The following is a 25,853-nucleotide window of genomic DNA, read 5'->3' on the forward strand; positions in this document are numbered from 1 at the left end:
GTTGGTCCTGGTCAGTCCCTGGATGGGAGACCAGATGCTGCTGGAAGTGGTGTTGGAGGGCCAGTAGAAGGCACTCTTTCCTCTGGTCTAAAAAATATCCCAATGCCCCATGGCAGTGATTGGGGACACTGCCCTGTGTAGGGTGCCGTCTTTCGGATGGGACGTTAAACGGGTGTCCTGACTCTCTGAGGTCATTAAAGATCCCATGGCACTTATCGTAAGAGTAGGGGTGTTAACCCCGGTGTCCTGGCTAAATTCCCAATCTGGCCCTCAAACCATCATGGTCACCTAATAATCCCCAGTTTACAATTGGCTCATTCATCCCCCTCCTCTCCCCTGTAACTATTCCCCAGGTCGTTGCTGCAAATGAGAACGTGTTCTCAGTCAACTTACCTGGTAAAATTAACGGTAAAATAAATGGTGTCTATTGGTGCTTTGTATGTTATGGTGTGTATTGGTGCTTTGTATGTTATGGTGTGTATTGGTGCTTTGTATGTTATGGTGTGTTTTGGTGCTTTGTATGTTATGGTGTGTATTGGTGTTTTGTATGTTATGGTGTGTTTTGGTACTTTGTATGTTATGGTGTGTATTGGTGCTTTGTATGTTATGGTGTGTATCGGTGCTTTGTATGTTATGGTGTGTATTGGTACTTTGTATGTTCTGGTGTGTATTGGTGTTTGTATGTTATGGTGTGTATTGGTGCTTTGTATGTTATGGTGTGTATTGGTGCTTTGTATGTTATGGTGTGTATTGGTGCTTTGTATGTTATGGTGTGTTTTGGTACTTTGTATGTTATGGTGTGTATTGGTGCTTTGTATGTTATGGTGTGTTTTGGTACTTTGTATGTTATGGTGTGTATTGGTGCTTTGTATGTTATGGTGTGTATTGGTGCTTTGTATGTTATGGTGTGTATTGGTACTTTGTATGTTATGGTGTGTATTGGTACTTTGTATGTTATGGTGTGTATTGGTGCTTTGTATGTTATGTGTATTGGTGCTTTGTATGTTATGTGTATTGGTGCTTTGTATGTTATGGTGTGTATTGGTGCTTTGTATGTTATGTATTGGTGCTTTGTATGTTATGGTGTGTATTGGTGCTTTGTATGTTATGGTGTCTATTGGTGCTTTGTATGTTATGGTGGGTATTGGTGCTTTGTATGTTATGGTGTGTATTGGTGCTTTGTATGTTATGGTGTGTATTGGTGCTTTGTATGTTATGGTGTGTATTGGTGCTTTGTATGTTATGGTGTGTATTGGTGCTTTGTATGTTATGGTGGGTATTGGTGCTTTGTATGTTATGGTGTGTATTGGTGCTTTGTATGTTATGGTGTGTATTGGTACTTTGTATGTTGTATGTATTGGTGCTTTGTATGTTATGGTGTGTATTGGTGCTTTGTATGTTATGGTGTGTATTGGTGCTTTGTATGTTATATGTATTGGTGCTTTGTATGTTATGGTATGTATTGGTGCTTTGTATGTTGTATGTATTGGTGCTTTGTATGTTATGGTGTGTATTGGTGCTTTGTATGTTATGGTGTGTATTGGTGCTTTGTATGTTATATGTATTGGTGCTTTGTATGTTATGGTATGTATTGGTGCTTTGTATGTTGTATGTATTGGTGCTTTGTATGTTATGGTGTGTATTGGTGCTTTGTATGTTATGGTGTGTATTGGTGCTTTGTATTTTATGGTGTGTATTGGTACTTTGTATGTTATGGTGTGTATTGGTACTTTGTATGTTATGGTGTGTTTTGGTGCTTTGTATGTTATGGTGTGTATTGGTGCTTTGTATGTTATGGTGTGTTTTGGTACTTTGTATGTTATGGTGTGTATTGGTGCTTTGTATGTTATGGTGTGTATTGGTGCTTTGTATGTTATGGTGTGTATTGGTACTTTGTATGTTATGGTGTGTATTGGTACTTTGTATGTTATGGTGTGTATTGGTGCTTTGTATGTTATGTGTATTGGTGCTTTGTATGTTATGTGTATTGGTGCTTTGTATGTTCTGGTGTGTATTGGTGTTTGTATGTTATGGTGTGTATTGGTGCTTTGTATGTTATGTGTATTGGTGCTTTGTATGTTATGTGTATTGGTGCTTTGTATGTTATGGTGTGTATTGGTGCTTTGTATGTTATGTATTGGTGCTTTGTATGTTATGGTGTGTGTATTGGTGCTTTGTATGTTATGGTGTGTATTGGTGCTTTGTATGTTATGGTGGGTATTGGTGCTTTGTATGTTATGGTGTGTATTGGTGCTTTGTATGTTATGGTGTGTATTGGTGCTTTGTATGTTATGGTGGGTATTGGTGCTTTGTATGTTGTATGTATTGGTGCTTTGTATGTTATGGTGTGTATTGGTGCTTTGTATGTTATGGTGTGTATTGGTGCTTTGTATGTTATATGTATTGGTGCTTTGTATGTTATGGTATGTATTGGTGCTTTGTATGTTGTATGTATTGGTGCTTTGTATGTTATGGTGTGTATTGGTGCTTTGTATGTTATGGTGTGTATTGGTGCTTTGTATGTTATATGTATTGGTGCTTTGTATGTTATGGTATGTATTGGTGCTTTGTATGTTGTATGTATTGGTGCTTTGTATGTTATGGTGTGTATTGGTGCTTTGTATGTTATGGTGTGTATTGGTGTTTGTATGTTATGGTGTGTATTGGTGTTTGTATGTTCTGGTGTGTATTGGTGCTTTGTATGTTATATGTATTGGTGCTTTGTATGTTATGGTATGTATTGGTGCTTTGTATGTTGTATGTATTGGTGCTTTGTATGTTATGGTGTGTATTGGTGCTTTGTATGTTCTGGTGTGTATTGGTGTTTGTATGTTCTGGTGTGTATTGGTGCTTTGTATGTTATATGTATTGGTGCTTTGTATGTTATGGTGTGTATTGGTGCTTTGTATGTTATGGTGTGTATTGGTGCTTTGTATTTTATGGTGTGTATTGGTACTTTGTATGTTATGGTGTGTATTGGTACTTTGTATGTTATGGTGTGTTTTGGTGCTTTGTATGTTATGGTGTGTATTGGTGCTGTAACGATCGTTCTCCTTGCTGCCGTCTCCTTGCTGCCTCCTCATACCACCGATCCTGGGCTTTCGTTGACTCCATCGCCTCCCGAGAGCGGCGATTCTCTCCCACCTTAGCCCAGGGTCCTTCTCCGTTCAATATTTCCTCCCAAGTCCACGAGTCCTGTTTTTTTGGCCGCTGCTGCTGGTTCCTCTCACGCTGCTTGATCCTTGTTAGGTGGGTGGTTCTGTAACGATCGTTCTCCTCCTCTTCGTCCGAAGAGGAGGAGTAGGGATTGGACCAAAGCGCAGTGTTGTTATATGACATGATGAATATTTATTAAGGAAAAAATTAATACGGAAAACACTCGCAAAATACAAAACAACAAAACGAACGTAGACATACCTGAACTAGAGAACTTACATATACACGAAGAACGCATGAACAGGTACAGACTACACAAACGAACGAACAAACGAAACAGTCCCGTGTGGTGCACAGACACAAACACGGAAGACAATCACCCACAAAACAAACAGTGTGAACAACCTACCTTAAAACCTGTTTGGGCTGCAGCCCGACACCGGTACACTTATGACAACATCCAGCTCAAGTGCAGGGCGCGAAATTCAAAATATATATTTTTTTAAATATTTAACTTTCACACATTAACAAGTCCAAGACACCAGATGAAAGGTGCACATCTTGTGAATCAAGCCAACATGTCCGATTTTTAAAATGTTTTACAGGGAAGACACAATATGTAAATCTATTAGCTAACCACGTTAGCAAAAGACACCACTATTCTTACTCCATCAGTTTTTTAATTCATCAGTAGCTATCACAAATTCGGCCAAATAAAGATAAAAATAGCCACTAACCAAGAAACAACCTCATCAGATGACAGTCTGATAACATATTAATTGTATAGCATATGTTTTGTTAGAAAAATGTGCATATTTCAGGTATAAATCATAGTTTACATTGCAGCTACATTCAGAAATTGCACCGAAAGCAGCCATAATATTTACAGACACCAACGTCAAATACCTAATTACTCATCATAAAACATTTCTGAAAAATACATAGTGTACAGTAAATGAAAGACAAGCATCTTGTGATGCCAGACAATATTTCCGATTTATTAAGTGTTTTACAGCGAAAACAAAATGTTGTGTTATATTAGCTTAGCTTAGCACAATAGAAACACTTGGGCGCCGGCGACTACGACAGACATATGAAATAACATCATAAATTGGGTCTTACTTTTGCTGATCTTTCATCAGAATGTTGAACAAGGTGTCCTTTGTCCAGATGAGTCATTGTTTGGATTCAGAATGGCAACTTTCTCTCTCCATTTAGCAAGCGTGCTAGCCGGGATGCACGGATCTCTCCATGTAAACAAACGTAAGAGAACGGAACACGGCAAAACTCCCGAAAAAATTTAAATAATCTGATGAAACTATATTGAAAAAACATACGTTACGATGATATGGTGACATGTATCAAATAAAATCAAAGCCGGAAATAATATTCGCCTATAACGTCAGCAAAACAAAAGGCAACCCCACCGTCCGTTCTTCAGATTACCGGAAGTTGGGTACACGTCATTCTAAGAGGGTTTATTCCATCCCAGATCGAGATAATCACCTCCTTTCTTCTCTCACAGCCTTCTTGACACCCAGAGGAAGGTGTATGAAGTGTACGTAGACTCTTACGTTCATTGCCCATGTATAGGCATGAAGAGGAAGAGAGCCTCGATTTCAGACTTTGAACTTCCGGGTCAGGAAAAGTGCTGCAGAATGAGTTCTGTTTCACTCAGAGAAATAATTCAAACGGTTTTAGAAACTAGAGAGTGTTTTCTATCCAATAGTAATAATAATATGCATATTGTACGAGCAAGAATTGAGTACGACACCGTTTGAAATGGACACATTTTATCAGGCTACTCAATACTGCCCCTTGCAGCCATATTAATATGGTTCTCAATCAGAGGAAACGTAAAACACCTGTCCCTGACTGAGAAACATATCAGGCTAAATGACAATGAACCTAAACATAGAAACACATAACATTGAATGCCCACCCCAACTCATGCACTGACCAACTAAACACATACAAAAAACAAGAGAAAACAGGTCAGGAACGTGACAGGTGCTTTGTATGTTATGGTGCGATGGGTTTTGTACCCACGTTCTTTATTTTGTATATGTTGGAGTTTGTGAGCATTTATTAAAATACTCTGTTTATACCAAGATCGTTCTCCTGCGCCTGACTTCCCTGCCACCAGCATGCACCCCATTACATGTATACAGTACCGGTCAACAGTTTTAGAACACCTTCTCATTCAAGGGTTTTTCTTTATTTGTACTATTTTCTACATTGTATAATAATAGTGAAGACATCAAAACTATGAAATAACACATATGGAATCATGTAGTAACCAAAAAAGTGTTAAACAAATAAAAATATATTTGAGATTCTTCAAAGTAGCCACCATTTGCCTTGACAGCTTTGCACACTCTTGGCAAAGTAAAAATAAAGAAAAACCCTTGAATGAGTAGGTGTTCGAAAACTTTTGACCGGTAGTGTACTGTATATACAACAACTTGCTATGACCTGGATTACAGTTGAGATTACATTAAAAGTACATGGTGCAAGTGATCAATGCTATTTGAGATTCATCACAGATTATTACAGCAATTGTAAAAAACTCCACTGACCTGCGACCTTTGCATGCTATCTTGAACATGCACACTTTCCATTTAAAGGAGATGTATCTAATGCTTGGATAGTTTCATCTGAGCCACTAACTTAACCTTATTCTTTAACTTACATGTTTTGGTTGTTGGAGACGTGACTCCAGCATATAATTTGTTAACAAGTTAATATGCTGTTAATAGGCTATTTACTATATTGCAAAAGTGTGTGTTTACATAAAAAAAATCCCTGAATAACCAATGCCTGCACATTCAAATGGGTGTCTTGAAGAATGCCAACTAGACTGAAGAGATATCTCTCTTACAGGTGTTGTGCTGAAAAGATATGGAGAAAGACAAGGCAACACGAAATTGTGAAAAGCTGACATTTCATAGGATAGCCTTCCATCGGCCAAACATTCTAGTAATTTAGCAGACGCTCTTATCCAGAGCAACTTACAGTAGTGAGTGCATCCATTTTTGTACTGGTCCCCCGTGGAAATGGAACCCACAACCCAAGTGCCATGTTCTACCAACTGAGCCACACGGGACCAACTCAGAAGATATCAACCATGTAAAAAACAATCAATGTCATAACATGATCCATCGGTCAAGTCAAGTAAACAGAAAGAAAGCAATTTAATGAACAAACATTGATAACACATTTTACAATCCTGTTTACCTGGTAGGAATTTAAAATGTACTGTCTATGGTTACAGCCTGGTGCTTGTTTCAGTGAACCCAAAATAAAATAAAACATATCATTACGTAAGAACCATTTGATAAAATAGTAAACGAGACAGAAAGAAAAAGAAGGGAATGGGGGGGGGGGGGGGGGGGGTGTCCACTGAATGTGGTTTATAAATTAAGCCAAAGTCTGTGCAGTACACATGGCTCCTGTACATTTGTGTGTGTCTGCTGTGAAAGAGGGAGCACAGGCTTAGAGGGAGAAAATAATAGGTTTTCTTTTCTTCTCAGAGACAAAGATAGAGAGAGACAGTTCTGGTGGGAAGATGTTGAATCACTTAGAAGAAGACTGGAGACGGGGAAGTAGGATGAGTCATCATCAGTCCCAAAGCACTGTGAGTTAGACATCTGAGTTACAGGCCCACTCTCAGGAGCTGAGACCGGGACTGTAGGGGAAGGAGAGGAGGGACTGGGGGGTTGAGAGACCCAGTGCCTTTATAGACTGTTTCAGACTTGTTTACACTTGAGACAACACATGTTCTCTTCATACAAATATTCCCTTGTAAAGGCGTGATGCAAATCTATTTTATATTCTATATTTGAAATTCTTTAAATTTGCCAACATTTGCCTTGATGACAGCTTTGCACAGACTTAGCATTCTCATAACCAGCTTCATGAGTTTGTCACCTGGAATGCATTTCAAATAACAGGTGTGCCTTGTAAAAAGTTAATTTGTAGAATTTCTTTACTTCTTAATGCGTTTGAGCCAATCAGTTGTGTTGTGACAAGGTAGTGGTGGTGTACAGAAGATAGCCCTATTTGGTAAAAGATCAAGTCCATATTATGGCAAGTACAGCTCAAATAAGCAAAGAGAAAATACAGTCCATCATTACTTTAAGACATGAAAGTCTGTCAATCCTGAATATTTCAAGAACTCTGAAAGTTTATTCAAGTGCAGTAGCAAAATCCATCAAGCGCCATGATCAGCCATGATCAAACTGGCTCTCAAGAGGACTGCCACAGGAAAGGAAGACACATAGATAACTCTGCTGCAGAGGATAAGTTCATTAGAGTTACCAGCCTCAGAAATTTCAGCTCAAATAAATGCTTCACAGAGTTCAAGTAACAGACACATCTCAACATCAACTGTTCAGAGGAGACTACGTGAATCAGGCCTTCATGGCCGAATTTCCGTAAAGAAACCATTGCTAAAGGTCACCAACAAGAAGAAGAGACTTGTTTGGGCCAAGAAACACAAGCAATAATAGACCGGTGTATATCTGTCTTTTGGTCTGATGAGTCCAAATTTGTCTTTGTGAGGCGCAGATTAGGTGAACGGATGATCACCACGTGTGATTCCCACCGTGAAGCATGGAGGAGGTGTGATGGTGTTGGGATGCTTTGCTGGTGACACTGTCAGTGATTTATTTCAAATTTAAGGCACACAACCAGCATGTCTACCACAGCATTCTGCAGCGATACGCTGTCCCATCTGGTTTGTGCTTAGTGGGCGTGTCATTTGTCTTTCAACAGGACAATGTCCCAACACACCTCCAGGCTGTGTAAGGGCATTTTGACCAAGAAGGAGAGTGATGGAGTGCTGCATCAGATGACCTGGCCTCCATAATCCCCCGACATCAACACAATTGAGATGATTTGGGATGAGTTGGGCCACAGAGTGAAGGAAAAGCAGCCAACAATTGCTCAGCATATGTGAGAACTCCTTCAAGACAGTTAGAAAAGTATTCCAGCTGGTTGAGAGAATGCCAAGAGTATGCAAAGCTGTCATCAAGGCAAAGAGTGGCTACTTTGAAGAATCTCAAAAAATAATTTTTTGGTTACTAGATGATTCCATATGTGTTATTTCATAGTGTTGATGTCTTCACTATTATTCTACAAGGTAGAAAATAGTAAAACATAAAGAAAAACCCTTGAATGAGTAGGTGTGTCCAAACGTTAGACTGGAGGCGAGCACGTTGTTCAGCTTTTCAGGACCCTGTAAAACAACACATTTCACTGCACCGACAGTATCTGGTGTATGTGACAATAAAACATCTTATTATATATTTATGTGCTGCCGTCAGCCATATCAGATGATCCTCCTCAGAGCCAACCGTAGACATATTTCCTCCTTTCACTTTTTGAGAAGGGAAAGAGCCTAAAGATCTATTTCTGCTGCAGCTCCCCTCATAACTCCTGACATAAGTAGCTGAGGACAAGTGTTGGCTGGTGGTTGTGTTACTGGACATCCCCCAGGACACACAGACAGACCACCAACAGTCAGATCTGTGGCAGCTCCACCTGCATCAGTTACACCAGGCCATGGAGGGATAGCAATTATAGTTTGTCACCCACATGCAAAATAAACACGGCACATTTCAATATTCAAAATCAATGTATTAGAAGAGAGAAAAGAACACAAACAGAAAGGTTGAGGCTGGACGCATCTAATCAAAATAGTTTGGATTGTTACTGAGCCTATTTCCCCAAGAGGAAGAGAGAGAGAAAACTTGTGAATGATGTTTAATACTGCAATGGGCTAAATCAGGGTCACACAGAGTGATTGTTGGTAGTCTTAAACAAGTATACACCTCACACACATGGCTATGGGCTTAAAACGAAGAAGACACCTGCACCATGTCAGATATAGAGTTGAAATGTACTACATTTTTTGTATTAACTAAAGGAATAAGAGGAAGTGAACCTCTGACTACATTAATAAGAGGAAGGAAATTAGCACATTAGCTGGTGCTCTCAGTGTCCAACAATCCAAACTAACTACATAAATAAGAGGAAGGAAATCTCTGCAGAGCACATTAGCTGGTGCTCTCAGTGTCCAACAATCCAAACTGACTACATTCATCTTTAGCTAGTAATACTCCCTCTGTCTCTCAGTTTTGCCCCCCCCAAAAAATGTTCTATCCGTTAACCAGGTCTAGCAATTTACGAGGTCAGAGGTCAGTTCAAAGCACACCCACACACATACACTCAGGCACACAGACACACAGATCGCTGGCTCTCATTTCGCAGATCAAACACTTTACCTATTTGGTAATGTCAGTCTGGGTAACGTCAGTCTGGGTAATGTCAGTCTGGGTAGTGTCAGTCTGGGTAATGTCAGTCTGGGTAATGTCAGTCTTGTCACACCCTGATCTGTTTCGCCTGTCTTTGTCTCCAACCCCTCCAGGTGTAGCCCATCTTCCCCACTATCCCCTGTGTATTTATACCTGTGTTCTCTGTTTGTCTGTTGCCAGTTCGTCTTGTTTGTCAAGTCAACGAGCATTTTTGTTATCAGCTCCTGCTTTTCCCCAGTCTCTCTTTTTCTCACCCTCCTGGTTTTGAACCTTGCCTGTCCTGACTCTGAGCCTGTCTGCCTGACCACTCTGCCTGCCCCTGCCCCTGAGCCTGCCTGCCTGCCTGACCACTCTGCCTGCCACTGCCCCTGAGCCTGCCTGGCCACTCTGCCTGCCCCTGCCCCTGAGCCTGCCTGCCTGACCACTCTGCCTGCCCCTGCCCCTGCCCCTGAGCCTGCCTGCCTGCCGGGCCACTCTGCCTGCCCCTGCCCCTGAGCCTGCCTGGCCACTCTGCCTGCCCCTGCCAGTGAGCCTGCCTGCCTGACCACTCTGCCTGCCCCTGCCCCTGAGCCTGCCTGCCTGGCCACTCTGCCTGCCCCTGCCCCTGAGCCTGCCTGGCCACTCTGCCTGCCCCTGCCCCTGAGCCTGCCTGCCTGCCTGACCACTCTGCCTGCCCCTGCCCCTGAGCCTGCCTGCCTGCCTGCCTGCCTGCCCACTCTGCCTGCCCCTGCTCCTGAGCCTGCCTGCCCCTGCCCCTGAGCCTGCCTGCCTGCCTGGCCACTCTGCCTGCCCCTGCCCCTGAGCCTGCCTGCCTGGCCACTCTGCCTGCCCCTGCCCCTGAGCCTGCCTGCCTGCCTGGCCACTCTGCCTGCCTCTGCCCCTGAGCCTGCCTGCCTGCCTGGCCACTCTGCCTGCCCCTGTCCCTGAACCTGTCTGCCGACCTGTACCGTTGCCCCACTTCTGGTTTACTGACCCCTACCTGCCTTGACCTGTCTATTGCCTGCCCCTGTTAATTCGACGTTGTCTGCATCTGGGTCTTACCTTCATCCTAATAAGTCTGGGTAATGTCAGTCTGGGTAATAATTTGTGATCTTAACTTTTGTCATAAAGGAATGTCTCGCCCACACGAAGACCTATGCATTTATATTACACTCTATTGATATACAACTTTCCTGACACATAGGTGTTTCCTTTCAGATGTAATTAATACAGAAACCTGGCGTATTTTCAGTAAGGTGATACCATCAGAAAGTTGCAGATAGAAATGTAATGAATAGAGCCGATTCGATCCCCTATTCAACTTGACAGACAATTCTATTTGTTCTGCGCAATTGATTTCTATCTGACCGTTCTTCAACGTTGCACGCTTCTGAACAGGCCCCTGATGCCGGGTTGGCACCAGTGCTCCAGCTTGGTGAGGCTGTTCCTTCTGTTTCGGCCTAAGACTGTGGAACTCCTTTACTTATTATCCAAACCCGATCTTTATTCAATGGCTGTTAACTACACAAACTCTCTATTGTCTGACACCACTTTTGGTCATTCACTTCCTCAGTTTCATTCTTATTTATGGTCATTTTCATCAGCGCTAATTGAGAATGCATTGAGTAGACCGTCAGCTGACATAGAACTTAACGTAACGTGCAACCCATGAATACTGTGTTTGACCTTGTATTCTGAACATTTACAGTAGATTGACAGGTTTTATGATTAGGTATTATCTCATCTATAGTTCATAGTCCCTCCGCCTCCTGCAGACACAAGCAGAAATATTCAGACCTTTCCATGGACCAGAATTCTCAGAACGTGTAGAGCAAGTTTGTGAAATTTCCCCATGAGACTGCGTGACCCCACAGCCACTCAGCAATTCCATATCCTGCGTTACGCAACTCTCACACAAGTTCACCTCTCTTTATGTTTGACTGCTGACATTTACCATAGACTGCTGCCGGCCACTCTAAACCCAATCACTTTTGAATAAAGACAGCCCGATGTAAAATATCTGTTGAAATATTTATTAACAATGTTACAGAAACCTTAGCAGCAGGTTTGAGGGTGCTGGCTTTTGTCCTAAAAACCATACAAAATAATTTACACCCAGGAAAGATCAAATCAGCTTAAAAAACTCTGTCGAGAACCTTTACACATTCATTTAGTAACTCATTGATATATTCATATAAAAACAGACCAAAACATCACCGGCTTTCATGATATCAAACAACTGACGAAAAAAAAAAAACTACTCTATTAAAAAAAACGTGATGTTTTAGTGCAAAGGCAGTATAAATATAAAACCACTTGTGCTGTTCTCTGTGGTATAAAAACTTGTGAGGTTAGAGGTGTGTGTCTGCGATGGGGATACGTCTTAGTTCTACTATCTGAGACGGGGCCGTACTCCGATCGTCATGGCTCCCGGGGATCGACTCGTTGTCGCTCAGATTAAGGCCCGATCCTGACAGGGGGAGAGAGACAGAGACGGCGCACGTCAAGCATCACTTATTAATAATGTTGTTATCTCTGGTCCAAGGCGTAGTGCGCGTTCATCCACTACTCTCTGTACACTACACCGTGGATCAGAGATATGATAAATGTTTGACATCATTCAGTGTTAACTTAGAAACTCGTTAACAAAACATCAAGTTATTTGTTCTTTGTATACCGAAGATTTCAACATCAACACCTGCTGCAGTGTTCTGAGTGAAACGTGACAGTGATCAATAATCAACAGCTAAATCAACACTTTACATAAAATAGCATTTTCAACATTACCAAAGGTAAAGGCATGAACAATGGAGTGTCTAAAATGGAACCCTATTCCCTATATATACCCCAGGACCCATGGGGCTCTCGTCAAAGTAGAACACTATTAAGGGAATATGGTATTGCTTGGGACGCACATATTATGAAAATATACAGGTCCATTAAAATGTCTGCATACTTTCTATCTGGTTCAAGAGTGGCCAGGATTGGTTGTTTTTTACCCATAACAATCACCCCCCCCTCTATTCTGATTAACCTTGAAGAAAATTGGAAATACTGTAAGTAGATGGAGCGCTTCAGGTGTTCCACAACAACCAAAGGGGGTCTTGGAGGCACTCTGATGAAGACATAATAGCAAATATTTGTGTTTATACATTTTTCTTTATGCTTTTCAATCTTGCTTAACCTTGATTGGTTGTCGTTTGACCAGTAAGAGAGGTAATTAAAATGTAAATGCCACCCCATCCATATCTGTATTCCTCTTGAGGCTGAATGTTGGGGTGTACCGATGGGTGATAGAGAAGGCCAGAGAAACTCATCCTCCATAACAACTGCCTATTAGAATACAGCGCATACAATCCACGTCACAGACGGCAGAAGAAGGGTTAGCTCTCCTCTCCCCGAGGCTTTTGTTTACGGTAACATTACCCTCTCTACCCAATCCACTCTCATTAACACCTCTGACTCCAAGTCCGCTTCCGCCAGGGGGACTTTAAATTTAGCATCGCCACGGCAATGGACAAGTGTTTTTATGGGTGTGGATACCGGTGTGTATTCTCGGTCCCACTCCCAAGGGCCCGGTTAGCACTGAGGTGCCAGATTAACCCCTGTTTAGCATGGGGCCCTTCAGGGACTGGTCAAATCAGGGGCTTTGCTGGCCACCACGAGGAAGGGTCAAATCCTTTTCCATGATATGGACACGACTACCAGGGTTGACTCGTATACAAGTTAAATGTCACGTCTCTTTCCATGGGGTGTGTTTCTATGAACAGAGATCTTAATTGGTGAGATAGAGAAGGTTAATAAAACGTACACTTGTCCTCTCTAAAGAATCCAACCACAGTGAACGTAGTAGCTATGTGTGGCGAAGAGACGTCCCATCTAAACTGTATGAGGATGTCACGCTACATGTCATGACTCTTTCACAGAGCACTGCCGGCTTGGTCACTACGAAAGAGCCATGACATCACCATTCTATGGTTTCGTCCCCAATGGAACCCTATTCCCTTTATAGTGCACTACTTTGGACCAGGGGCTATATATATATATTTCATACAGAAAAAGTACTGAGCTATCGCGTTCCTGACCTTATTTGCCTTTGTTTTACTTTGTTTAGTTGGTCAGGACGTGAGCTGGGTGGGTAGTCTATGTTATGTGTTTCTATGTTGGGTTGAATGTGTTGCCTGATATGGTTCTCAATTAGAGGCAGGTGTTTGACGTTTCCTCTGATTGAGAACCATATTAAGGTAGGCTGTTCTCACTGTTTGTTTGTGGGTGATTGTTCCTGTGTCTGTGTCTGTCGCACCACACGGGACTGTTTCGTTGTCTTCCGTGTTTTGGCTAGTCTGTACCTGTTCGTGCGTTCTTCGTGTATATGTAAGTTCTTATGTTCAGGTCGGTCTACGTCGTTTATTATTTTGTAATCATTTCAAGTGTTCTTCGTGTTTCGTCTTGTTTAAATAAATTTTGTTACGTCTGCATACAACGCTGCATTTTGTTCCGACCCTTACTCCTCCTCCTCATCCGAGGAGCCATATCCGAGGAGGAGGCATTAGACAGCCGTTACATGAGCACTATTTGGCATGTGTTCAATTGGGTCTACCACTTGTTATTCAGGCAGCGTGAAGCGATTACTCTGTGACTTGAGAATGGGAGCGGTGATATATCAGTCTGCTGTTAGCCCCTTATCTCATTAAACATTGATGACTGAGGAAAAGCGGTTCCTAAGGGTGCAGGATTAAAGCTCTGGAAAGGAGTGATTGAGCAGGGCCAGCAGTAATGGCTACACACATGCAAACAATACAGGCATGCATACACACTCATGCAAGCACACACACACACACACAACCGTATACATGAGCCCACACACACAAAAGCACACAAAGGTTAAAAGCCATATGTGAGTCACCCATATTCCAGATAGAGAATGTACGCTCAAGTACAAATTGGAACTTTAGTCTACGAGGGAATAAGATTTGTATGTTCTTCCAAGTTTTCCCATCTGGAGCAGCAAGAGTAACTGCCCCTCCCTACCTTCAAGCTTTGCTCAAACCCTACACTCCCAACCCGAGCCCTCCATTCTGCCATCTCTGGTCTCTTGGCCCTCCCACCCCTACAGAAGGGCAGCTCCAGCTCATCCCAGGCATAGCTTTTCGCTGTCCTGGCACCCCAAACGTGGAACCAGCTTCCCTCTGAAGTTAGGACAGCAGAGTCCTGGCACCCCAATGGTAGAACCAGCTTCCCTCTGAAATTAGGACAGCAGAGTCCCTGCCCATCTTCTGAAAACATCTGAAACCCTACATCTTCAAAGAGTATCTTAAATAATCCCACAGCACCCCCCCTCCCTCACACCCCCTCCTCACACCAACCCCCCCCCCAAAAAGGCCTTTTGTAAACTAACACTTGACTTATTTCCCCCTTACTAGCTCTGACCCAGCTGATAGCTACTTTATTGAGGAAACGTATACTTGCTATGACTGTGATATGTGGTTATCCGACTCCCACGTAGCAAACTTAAGATGAATGCACTGACTGTAAGTTGCTCTGGATAAGAGCGTGGGGTCAATGACTAAACTGTAAAATGTAAAAAATGATGTATACTGAGTCATTGGAACTTTAGCCTACGAGGGTATAAGATGTGATTTGTATTTATAGTGAGTCATTGCATTTTTCACTTCTCCCATGACACCATTATGGTGTTGAGGAGTAGGACAAGGAGTTTTTCCTGAGCATGTGACCTGACCAGGAATAACTCTGGACTCTAGTTATTGGCTTCATATTGATGGCTGATGAGGAATACGTGTGCAGGATTAGCAATAGGCACTGTCCCAAATGGCACAGTATTCCTTACAAAGTGCCCTATGGGCCTTCGTCAAAAGTAGTGCACTATATAGGGGGTTGGGATTGATGTGGTAAGGGTTCAGTTTGTGTTTTGCCCACTACCTGTTTATCTGTGTAAACGTCCAAATCGCAAATATTAAAAAACCTTGATAAAAAGTAGTACTTTATACAGGAAATAGGGTGCCATGTGGCACTCAGCGATGATTCTTACCAGTTTTTAAGGCAAATATGAGGTCGTCAAAGTCCTGGGACTCATCGTCGGCCACTAGGTTGGTGTTGATGAAACCTCCGTTGGTGGCGTAGGCTCCGCCCTGAGGGCTCTGCTTAAACACACTGCTGGGCTGGCTGTCCCGACGCAGAGACGCACGCTCCCAGTCCGCGGACACCTGCCACACACACACACGCACGCAAGCACACACAGCCGCAGAAACGCGCAGACACACACGTTTACAGACTGAATATGGTATTATCAAAGACAGCCACTCCAACAAATTCCAACAAGTTGAAATGACAGAGCCTAAAATATGTCAGGGTTCCATTTCTACAGTGCCTTTTATGAGCTAACATTTAGAGTGTTTGGATGGCTAAGTGCTCGTCCTCAAGGCGTTCCATAGACAACACTAACCAGAGATGAGCGTGTAAATGGGTCAACTAAATCTCCATGATTAATGCAATGACACACACCAGGCATATTCTGGCACCAAGTCCGCTCTGGGTAGCAGAGAATGGGCCTGTGAGCCGTGTAATCACGTCTGAGACATGGAGGGTCACACAGAGTTTGTTGCCCAAGCTCCCCAAAGGGTTAATGCAGGATGAGGGGTCACGTGCGCCTCATACAAAATCAGGCTCTGAGCCTGCTGCTGATGAATATGAGACAGAGAGAGACACAGAGAGAAAGACAGAGAGAGACACAGCGAGACAGAGAGACAAAGAGAGAGACACAGAGAGACAAAGAGAGACAGACACAGAGAGACAGAGACACAGAGAGAGACAGAGACACAGAGAGAGACAGAGACACAGAGAGAGACAGAGACACAGAGAGAGACAGAGACACAGAGAGAGAGAGAGAGACACAGAGAGAGACAGAGACACAGAGACACAGAGAGAGAACCCGGGGATAATCACTAAATGTCTACAAGAGTAGTGATGGAAAGAGAGTTCAGCACCCTCACGGACAACTAGCTAGAACAGGCAGTTAGACACAGGCAGACAGACAGGTATACAGTTAGACAAAAACAGGCATACAGTTAGACACAGACAGACAGGCAGACAGTTAGACACAGGCAGACAGACAGACATGCAGAAAGACAGACACAGGCAGACAGGCAGGCAGGTGTAATAGCTTATCTCATTGTTTCTTCATCTGGTCCTGGGGACCCTAGAGGGCTGCACATTTCAGTTTTTGCCCTAGCACTACATAGCTGATTGAAATGAACAACATATCATCAACAGCCAGACAGACAGCGGGTGTACTAGCCTATCTGAACAGGCCTGTAATGACAGACAGCACGGCGTAATTGCCTATAATGGGTACAGAGTGTTTAGAGCTTGGTGAATTAGGCACCGCCAGGCACCAGTGGATTTGTCACATCCGCTCTGAAGTGGGTTGACGAGATGCCTCCCATGTACCAATCCCCTTCACCTCTCGCCCCTCTCTTTCCTTTCCACCTCTCAATTTTCTCTCTTTTCTCTCCAGCTCCCTCCGCTCTGCTGCTGGGATGGACCCCAAGGTTCCAAATCACAACGTTTGTGTTCTTATATCCAAATCACAACGTTTGTGTTCCTAGTGACGTCACTTCCTGTTGAATTTGCAGACGTGTCTGCTGTGCGTTTTGTTGCTGTGCGTTTTGCTGCCAACTTTACTTTGCTAGCTGCCAAGTTTACGTTTTGTTTTTGTTTTTAAGTACCGTTTATATTTTTAGTTTTTCCATCGCAACTTTCCATCGCAACAGCTTCAGATGCAATCGTTAGGCAAGGGTAATTTCAGTGTAGGAAAGGAAGAAACAGCGTCTGTGCCACCAGTAAGTACAGATAGTAACGTTAGTATAAACCCCCCCGCACAGTCCCCGCAGCCGGACAACTTTCTCATGGCTTCTGGAGGGAAATGCTGTAGGAATGCTCAACTGGTGTCGCTCATTCAGCCGACAGAAACTTTCAACCGGTTTTCCCCATTATGTAGCGAGTCGGAGTCTGAGGCTGAGTCTTCTCTTGTCTCTACTCCTCCCGCTACGGGGTCTGAGACGCCGAAGGCTCCAACCATTAGCTCTGACAAATTGAAAACCCTAGTCATTGGCGACTCCATTACCCGCAGTATTAGACTTAAAACGAATCACCCAGCGATCATACACTGTTTACCAGGGGGCAGGGCTACCGACGTTAAGGCTAATCTAAAGATGGTGCTGGCTAAAGCTAAATCTGGCGAGTGTAGAGAGTATAGAGATATTGTTAGCCACGTCGGCACCAACGATGTTAGGATGAAACAGTCAGAGGTCACCAAGTGCAACATAGCTTCAGCGTGTAAATCAGCTAGAAAGATGTGTCGGCATCGAGTAATTGTCTCTGGCCCTCTCCCAGTTAGGGGGAGTGATGAGCTCTACAGCAGAGTCTCAGCACTCAATCGCTGGTTGAAAACTGTTTTCTGCCCCTCCCAAAAGATAGAATTTGTAGATAATTGGCCCTCTTTCTGGGACTCACCCACAAACAGGACCAAGCCTGACCTGCTGAGGAGTGACGGACTCCATCCCAGCTGGAGGGGTGCTCTCATCTTATCTACCAACATAGATAGGGCTCTAACTCCTTTAGCCCCACAATGAAATAGGGTGCAGGCCAGGCAGCAGGCTGTTAGCCAACCTGCCAGCTTAGTGGAGTCTGCCAATAGCACAGTCAGTGTAGTCAGCTCAGCCATTCCCATACCCATTGAGACTGTGTCTGTGCCTCGACCTAGGTTGGGCAAAACTAAACATGGCGGTGTTCGCCTTAGCAATCTTATTAGGATAAAGACCTCCTCCATTCCTGCCATTATTGAAAGAGATCATGATACCTCACATCTCAAAATAGGGTTACTTAATGTTAGATCCCTCACTTCAAAGGCAGTCATAGTCAATGAACTAATCACTGATCATAATCTTGATGTGCTTGGCCTGACTGAAACATGGCTTAAGCCTGATGAATTTACTGTGTTAAATGAGGCCTCACCTCCTGGTTACACTAGTGACCATATCCCCCGTGCATCCCGCAAAGGCGGAGGTGTTGCTAACATTTATGATAGCAAATTTCAATTTACAAAAAAAAAATGACGTTTTCGTCTTTTGAGCTTCTAGTCATGAAATCTATGCAGCCTACTCAATCACTTTTTATAGCTACTGTTTACAGGCCTCCTGGGCCATATACAGCGTTCCTCTCTGAGCTCCCTGAATTCCTATCAGACCTTGTAGTCATAGCAGATCATATTCTAATTTTTGGTGATTTTAATATTCATATGGAGAAGTCCACAGACCCACTCCAAAAGTCTTTCGGAGCCATCATCGACTCAGTGGGTTTTGTCCAACATGTCTCTGGACCTACTCACTGCCACAGTCATACTCTGGACCTAGTTTTGTCCCATGGAATAAATGTTGTAGATCTTAATGTTTTCCCACATAATCCTGGACTATCGGACCACCATTTTATTACGTTTGCAATCGCAACAAATAATCTGCTCAGACCCCAACCAAGGAGTATCAAAAGTCGTGCTATAAATTCTCAGACAACACAAAAATTCCTTGATGCCCTTCCAGACTCCTTCTGCCTACCCAAGGACGTCGGAGGACAAAAATCAATTTAACCTTGCGCAATACCCTAGATGCAGTTGCACCCCTAAAAACGAAAAACATTTGTCATAAGAAACTAGCTCCCTGGTATACAGAAAATACCCGAGCTTTGAAGCAAGCTTCCAGGAAATTGGAACGGAAATGGCGCCACACCAAACTGGAAGTCTTCCGACTAGCTTGGAAAGACAGTACCGTGCAGTACCGAAGAGCCCTCACTGCTGCTCGATCATCCTACTTTTCCAACTTAATCGAGGAAAATAAGAACAATCCAAAATTTATTTTTGATACTGTTGCAAAGCTAACTAAAAAGCAGCATTCCCCAAGAGAGGATGGCTTTCACTTCAGCAGTAATAAATTCATGAACTTCTTTGAGGAAAAGATCATGACCATTAGAAAGCAAATTACGGACTCCTCTTTGAATCTGCGTATTCCTCCAGGGCTTAGCTGTCCTGGATCTGCACAGCTCTGCCAAGGCCTGGGATCGGGAGAGACACTTAAGTGTTTTAGTACTATATCTCTTGACACAATGATGAAAATAATCATGGCCTCTAAACCTTCAAGCTGCATACTGGATCCTATTCCTACTAAACTGCTGAAAGAGCTGCTTCCTGTGCTTGGCCCTCCTATGTTGAACATAATAAACAGCTCTCTATCCACCGGATGTGTACCAAACTCACTAAAAGTGGCAGTGATAAAGCCTCTCTTGAAAAAGCCAAACCTTGACCCGGAAAATATAAAAAACTATTGGCCTATATCGAATCTTCCATTCCTCTCAAAAATTTTAGAAAAAGCTGTTGTGCAGCAACTCACTGCCTTTCTGAAGACAAACAATGTATACGAAATGCTTCAGTCTGGTTTTAGACCCCATGCACTGAGACTGCACTTGTGAAGGTGGTAAATGACCTTTTGGTGGCGTCAGACCGAGGCTCTGCATCTGTCCTCGTGCTACTAGACCTTAGTACTGCCTTTGACACCATCGATCACCACATTCTTTTGGAGAGACTGGAAACCCAAATTGGTCTACACGGACCAGTTCTGGCCTGGTTTAGATCTTACCTGTCGGAAAGATATCAGTTTGTCTCTGTGAATGGTTTGTCCTCTGACAAATCAACTGTGCATTTCGGTGTTCCTCAAGGTTCCGTTTTAGGACCACTATTGTTTTCACTATATATTTTACCTCTTGGGGATGTTATTCGAAAACATAATGTTAACTTTCACTGCTATGCGGATGACACACAGCTGTACATTTCAATGAAACATGGTGAAGCCCCAAAATTGCCCTCGCTAGAAGCCTGTGTTTCAGACATAAGGAAGTGGATGGCTGAAAACTTTCTACTTTTAAACTCGGACAAAACAGAGATGCTTGTTCTAGGTCCCAAGAAACAAAGAGATCTTCTGTTAAATCTGACAATTCATCTTGATGGTTGTAAAGTCGTCTCAAATAAAACTGTGAAGGACCTCGGCGTTACTCTTGACCCTGATCTCTCTTTTGACGAACATATCAAGACTGTTTCAAGGACAGCTTTTTTCCATCTACGTAACATTGCAAAAATCAGAAATTTCTGTCCAACAATGATGCAGAAAAATTAATCCATGCATTTGTTACTTCTAGGTTAGACTACTGCAATGCTCTACTTTCCGGCTACCCGGATAAAGCACTAAATAAACTTCAGTTAGTGCTAAATACGGCTGCTAGAATCCTGACTAGAACCAAGAAATTTGATCATATTACTCCAGTGCTAGCTTCTCTACACTGGCTTCCTGTTAAGGCAAGGGCTGATTTCAAGGTTGTACTGTTAACCTATAAAGCGTTACATGGGCTTGCTCCTACCTATCTTTCCGAGTTGGTCCTGCCGTACATACCAATACGTACGCTACGGTCACAAGACGCAGGCCTCCTAATTGTCCCTCGAATTTCTAAGCAAACAGCGGGAGGCAGGGCTTTCTCCTATAGATCTCCATTTTTATGGAACAGTCTGCCTACCCATGTGAGAGACGCAGACTCGGTCTCAACCTTTAAGTCTTTACTGAAGACTTATCTCTTCAGTAGGTCATATGATTGAGTGTAGTCTGGCCCAGGAGTGTGAAGGTGAACGGAAAGGCTCTGGAGCAACGAACCGCCCTTGCTGTCTCTGCCTGGCCGGTTCCCCTCTCTCCACTGGGATTCTCTGCCTCTAACCCTGTTACAGGGGCTGAGTCACTGGCTTACTGGTGCTCTTTCATGCCGTCCCTGGGAGGGGTGCGTCACTTGAGTGGGTTGAGTTACTGACGTGATCTTCCTGTCTGGGTTGGCGCCCCCCCCTTGGTTTGTGCTGTGGTGGAGATCTTTGTTGGCTATACTCGGCCTTGTCTCAGGATTATAAGTTGGTGGTTGAAGGTATCCCTCCAGTGGTGCGGGGGCTGTGCTTTGGCAAAGTGGGTGGGGTTATATCCTTCCTATTTGGCCCTGTCCGGGGGTATCTTCGGATGGGGCCACAGTGTCTCCTGACCGCTCCTGTCTCAGCCTCCAGTATTTATGCTGCAGTAGTTTGTGTCGGGGGGCTAGGGTCAGTTGGTTATACCTGGAGTACTTCTCCTGTCTTATCCAGTGTCCTGTGTGAATTTAAGTATGCTTTCTCTAATTCTCTCGTTCTCTCTTTCTTTCTCTCTCTGAGAACCTGAGCCCTAGGACCATACGTCAGGACTACCGGGCATGACGACTCCCTGCTGCCCCCAGTCCGCCTGGCCTTGCTGCTATTCCAGTTTCAACGGTTCTGCCTGCGGTTACGGAACCCCTACCTGTCCCAGACCTGCTGTTTTCAACTCTTAATGATCGGCTATGAAAAGCCAACAGATTTATTCCTGATTATTATTTGACCATGCTTGTCATTTATGAACATTTTGAAAATCTTGGCTCTCTCTAATTTTCTCCTTCTCTCTTTCTTTCTCTCGGAGGACCTGAGCCCTGGGACCATACGTCGGGACTGCCGGGCGTGGCGGCTCCTTGCTGTCCCCAGTCCGCCTGGCCTTGCTGCTGTTCTGCCTGCGGTTATGGAACCGCCACCTGTCCCAGACCTGTTGTTTTTCAACTCTTAATGATCGGCTATGAAAAGCCAACTGAATATTATTCATGATTATTATTTGACCATGCTTGTCACTTATGAACATTTTTGAACATCTTGGCATAGTTCTGTTATAATCTCCACCCGGCACAGCCAGAAGAGGACTGGCCACCCCTCATAGCCTGGTTCCTCTCTAGGTTTCTTCCTAGGTTTTGGCCTTTCTAGGGAGTTTTTCCTAGCCACCGTGCTTCTACACCTGCATTCTAGCTGTTTGGGGTTTTAGGCTGGGTCTCTGTACAGCACTTCGAGACATTAGCTGATGTACGAAGGGCTATATAAAATAAACTTGATTGATTGATTGATTATGAAAAAAAACAGGATTAGTGGATTCCTACTTTGGCAAAAAAGGGACTGAGTGTTCCCAGGAGAAATTACATAAAATCTGCCCCCCCTCTGTCTCCCCTACACTGGGCAGGGGACAAAGGGGTATGGGAGGTAAGGGTGAAGCAGACTCAGAGCTTTGGTAACAGTAGTCAGCCAGCCAGTCAGCTAGTCAGTCAGCTAGTCAGTCAGTCAGTCAGCCTCGGGCTTGTAGGGCTTGAACAGGGCTTCTCAGTATTTCTTATCCATTTTTCTCCATAGTTTGGGGCAGTGAGGGAGGGAACGATGGCAGAGAGAGACTGCATGTGTGTTACCTCCTCCATGGTTCTGATGAGGTTCTGGGTGGACTTGGTGATCTCCCCCCCTATGGTGGCGGCACCGCCTCCCTGGTAGGCGGAGTCTGGACTGCCCTGGCCGTTCATCTCCACCGTGTAGCTAGCCTTGGCTGGCCAACATAGCTGGTTGTGCATCAGGAAGTACACAGCAAACACGTATAGGCCCTGGGGAGAGGGCACAGGGCAAAGGTCAGGGGTTATGTGTGTGTGTGTGTGTGTTACTAGAGGAGGTTGGGTCACAGCCCTACACCACCCTGGGAGGACATAAGAGGTACAGAGAGGCTCAGCGCTAACCAGCCAGCTACACGTGTTGTATTGTAGTCTCTACCTTTTGCCCTCCGTGCTGTTGTCTGTGCCTAACAATATTTGTACCATGTTTGTGCTGCTATCATGTTTTGCTGCAGCCATGTTGTGTTTTTTTATTATTTATTTTATTTTATTTATTATTATTATTATTATTTTTTTAATATATATATATATTTTTAAGGGGTGTTGTGTTGCTATCGTGTTGTTGTCATGTTGTGTAACTACCATGCTGTGTTGTCCTGTGTTGCTGCCATGCTGTGTTGTTGTCTTAGGTCTCTCTTTACATAGTGTTTCTGTGTCTCTCTTGTCGTGATGTGTGTTTTGTCCTACATTTTTATTTTTAATCCCAGCCCGCGCCCCCACAGGAGGCCTTTTGCCTCTTGGCAGGCAGTCATTGTAAATAAGAATTTGTTCTTAATTGACTTGCCTAATTAAATAAAGGTTCAATAAAACATTTAAAAGCTAGCTAGGGAGAGAATGATTTCAGTAGCAATTAACAAGACAGATAGAAATCCATTTATAGGATAATAGAAGACAGAAAGAACGTCAATTACTAAACTGATTCAGGGACATTCTAAACATACTACAGCCTCATCTCTAAAATGTATTAAATACTTTTATCACCCTCATCAATCTATACACAATACCCCATAATGACAAAGAGAAAACAGGTTTTTAGAAAATTTTGCATATCTATTAAAATTAAAAAACAGAAATACCTTATTAACATAAGTATTTAGACCCTTTGCTATCAGACTCGAAATTGAGCTCAGGTGCATCCTGTTTCCATTGATCGTCCTTCAGATGTTTCTATAACTTGATTGGAGTCCACCTGTGGTAAATTCAATTGATCAGAGACAGGATTGTGTCGAGGCACAGATCTGAGGAAGGGTACCAAAACAATTCTGCAGCATTGAAGGTCCTCAATAACACAATGGCCTGCATCATTCTTAAATGGAAGAAGTTTGGAACCACCAAGACTAATCCTAGATCTGGCCGCCAGGCCAAACTGAGCAATCTGGGGAGAAGGGCCCTGGTCGGGGAGGTGTCCAAGAACCTGATGGTCACTGACAGAGCTCCAAGGTTCCTCTGTGGAGATCGGAGAACCTTCCAGAAGGCCAACCCTCTCTGCAGCACTCCACCAATCAGGCCTTTATGGTAGAGTGGCCAGATGGAAACCACACCTCAGTAAAAGACACATGACAGTCCGCTTGGAGTTTGCCAAAAGGCACCTAAAGGACTCTCAGACCATGAGAAAGAAGATTGAACTCTTTGGACTGAATGCCAAGCATCATATCTGGAGGAAATCTGGCACCAGCCCTACGGTGAAAGATGAACGGAGCAAAGTACAGAGAGAGATCCTTGATAAAAACCTTCTCCAGAGCGCTCAGGACCTCAGACTGGGGGCGAAGGTTCACCTTCCAACAGAACAACGACCCTCAGTACACTACCAAGACAACGCAGGAGTGGCTTCGGGAACAAGTCTCTGAATGTCCTTGAATGGCCCAGCCAGAGCCTGAAAATAGCTGTGCAGCGAAGCTCCCCATCCAACCTGACAGAGCTTGAGAGGATCTGCAGAGAACAATGGGAGAAACTCCCTAAATACAGGTGTACCAAGCTTGTAGCGTCATACCCAAGAGGACTCGAGGCTGTAATCGCTGCCAAGGGCACTTCAACAAAGTACTGAGTAAAGGGTCTGAATACTTATGTAAATGTGATATTTAAGTTTTGTATTTTTATACATTTGCTAACATTTAAAAAAATCTGTTTTTGCTTTGTCATTATGGGGTATTGTGTGTACATTGATGAGGGGAAAGAAAACGATTTAATCAATTTTAGATTAAGGCTGTAACGTAACAAAATGTGGAAAGAGTCAAGGGTTCTGAATATTTTACAAATGCACTGTACCTAGAACACACTGAAACATTTGTTTGTTTACTTGACCCATTCAATCCAGGCTTACACTTCTGCAATGCAAGAAAATAACCACCCTGGACATCAAGTTACCAGTTTCTACTTCCCTAGATGTAATAGGACCCAAAGTCTCCTCAGGAATATTCTATCCATTCGCTGATGTTTGCCCTTCCTGTACAGATGTCCTCTGATGTAGCCTAGTAGCACCAGAGCAGTGCTAACTAACCACTAACCAGGATGTATGAAATATAGCCAGTGCACTGGAGCCAGCTGGCTGACGGCTGCTCAGGACTACAGTGATGCTGCTGTGGTTTAGAGATGATAGAATACAGCCATAGCATTAACAATGTCTATATAGTTGAAATGGATGCAGAGAAAATACCTTCTCTGCACACACACACACACACACACACACACACTTTCTGTTGTGAGCAGAAAGATTAAACAGCCTTTTACAGTGAAATAAACAGTCACTCCAACAACAATAACAACATGGAAAATGATCCTCATGGAACATGTACCGCATGAGGGATAACACAAAACAACCTGAATGAGCGTGAAACTGCCAAGTGTGCAATAGCATAGAGGTACATAAGCAACTGTGGTAAGAAATTGCTACAGAACAGAAGCAAGTGTGATAATCAGATACTATACCAACTCAATAGATAGCTAGGATAACCTACGTCATTGAAATTATTCCTTAGTGTTTCTGAAGCTTATGGCAGCCACAACAGTTAACCGTGATCTGAAGATTTGCTATCCTGCCATACACATATA

At 43.5% G+C, this 25,853-nt stretch overlaps 1 protein-coding gene across 2 annotated transcripts in view; it reads right to left on the minus strand.

The window, feature by feature from the left end:
• Positions 1–11,469: 11,469 nt before the first annotated feature.
• The window catches only part of LOC129853098 (adhesion G-protein coupled receptor V1-like), a 236,226-nt gene continuing 221,842 nt past the window's right edge, over positions 11,470–25,853 (minus strand). Inside the window, exons 88-90 of one of the 2 annotated variants that reach the window (XM_055918806.1) lie at positions 22,836–23,021; positions 15,502–15,676; positions 11,470–11,922 (exon numbers count right to left, since the gene is read on the minus strand). In XM_055918806.1, the coding sequence (XP_055774781.1) occupies positions 11,804–11,922; positions 15,502–15,676; positions 22,836–23,021 (480 nt within the window). In that variant the 3' untranslated portion in view covers positions 11,470–11,803. The remainder of the gene's footprint in view (positions 11,923–15,501; positions 15,677–22,835; positions 23,022–25,853) is intronic. The other variant, XM_055918807.1, reaches the window with a different exon arrangement.

Source organism: Salvelinus fontinalis, chromosome 4 (assembly GCF_029448725.1).
Source record: "Salvelinus fontinalis isolate EN_2023a chromosome 4, ASM2944872v1, whole genome shotgun sequence".
NCBI lineage: Eukaryota > Metazoa > Chordata > Actinopteri > Salmoniformes > Salmonidae > Salvelinus > Salvelinus fontinalis.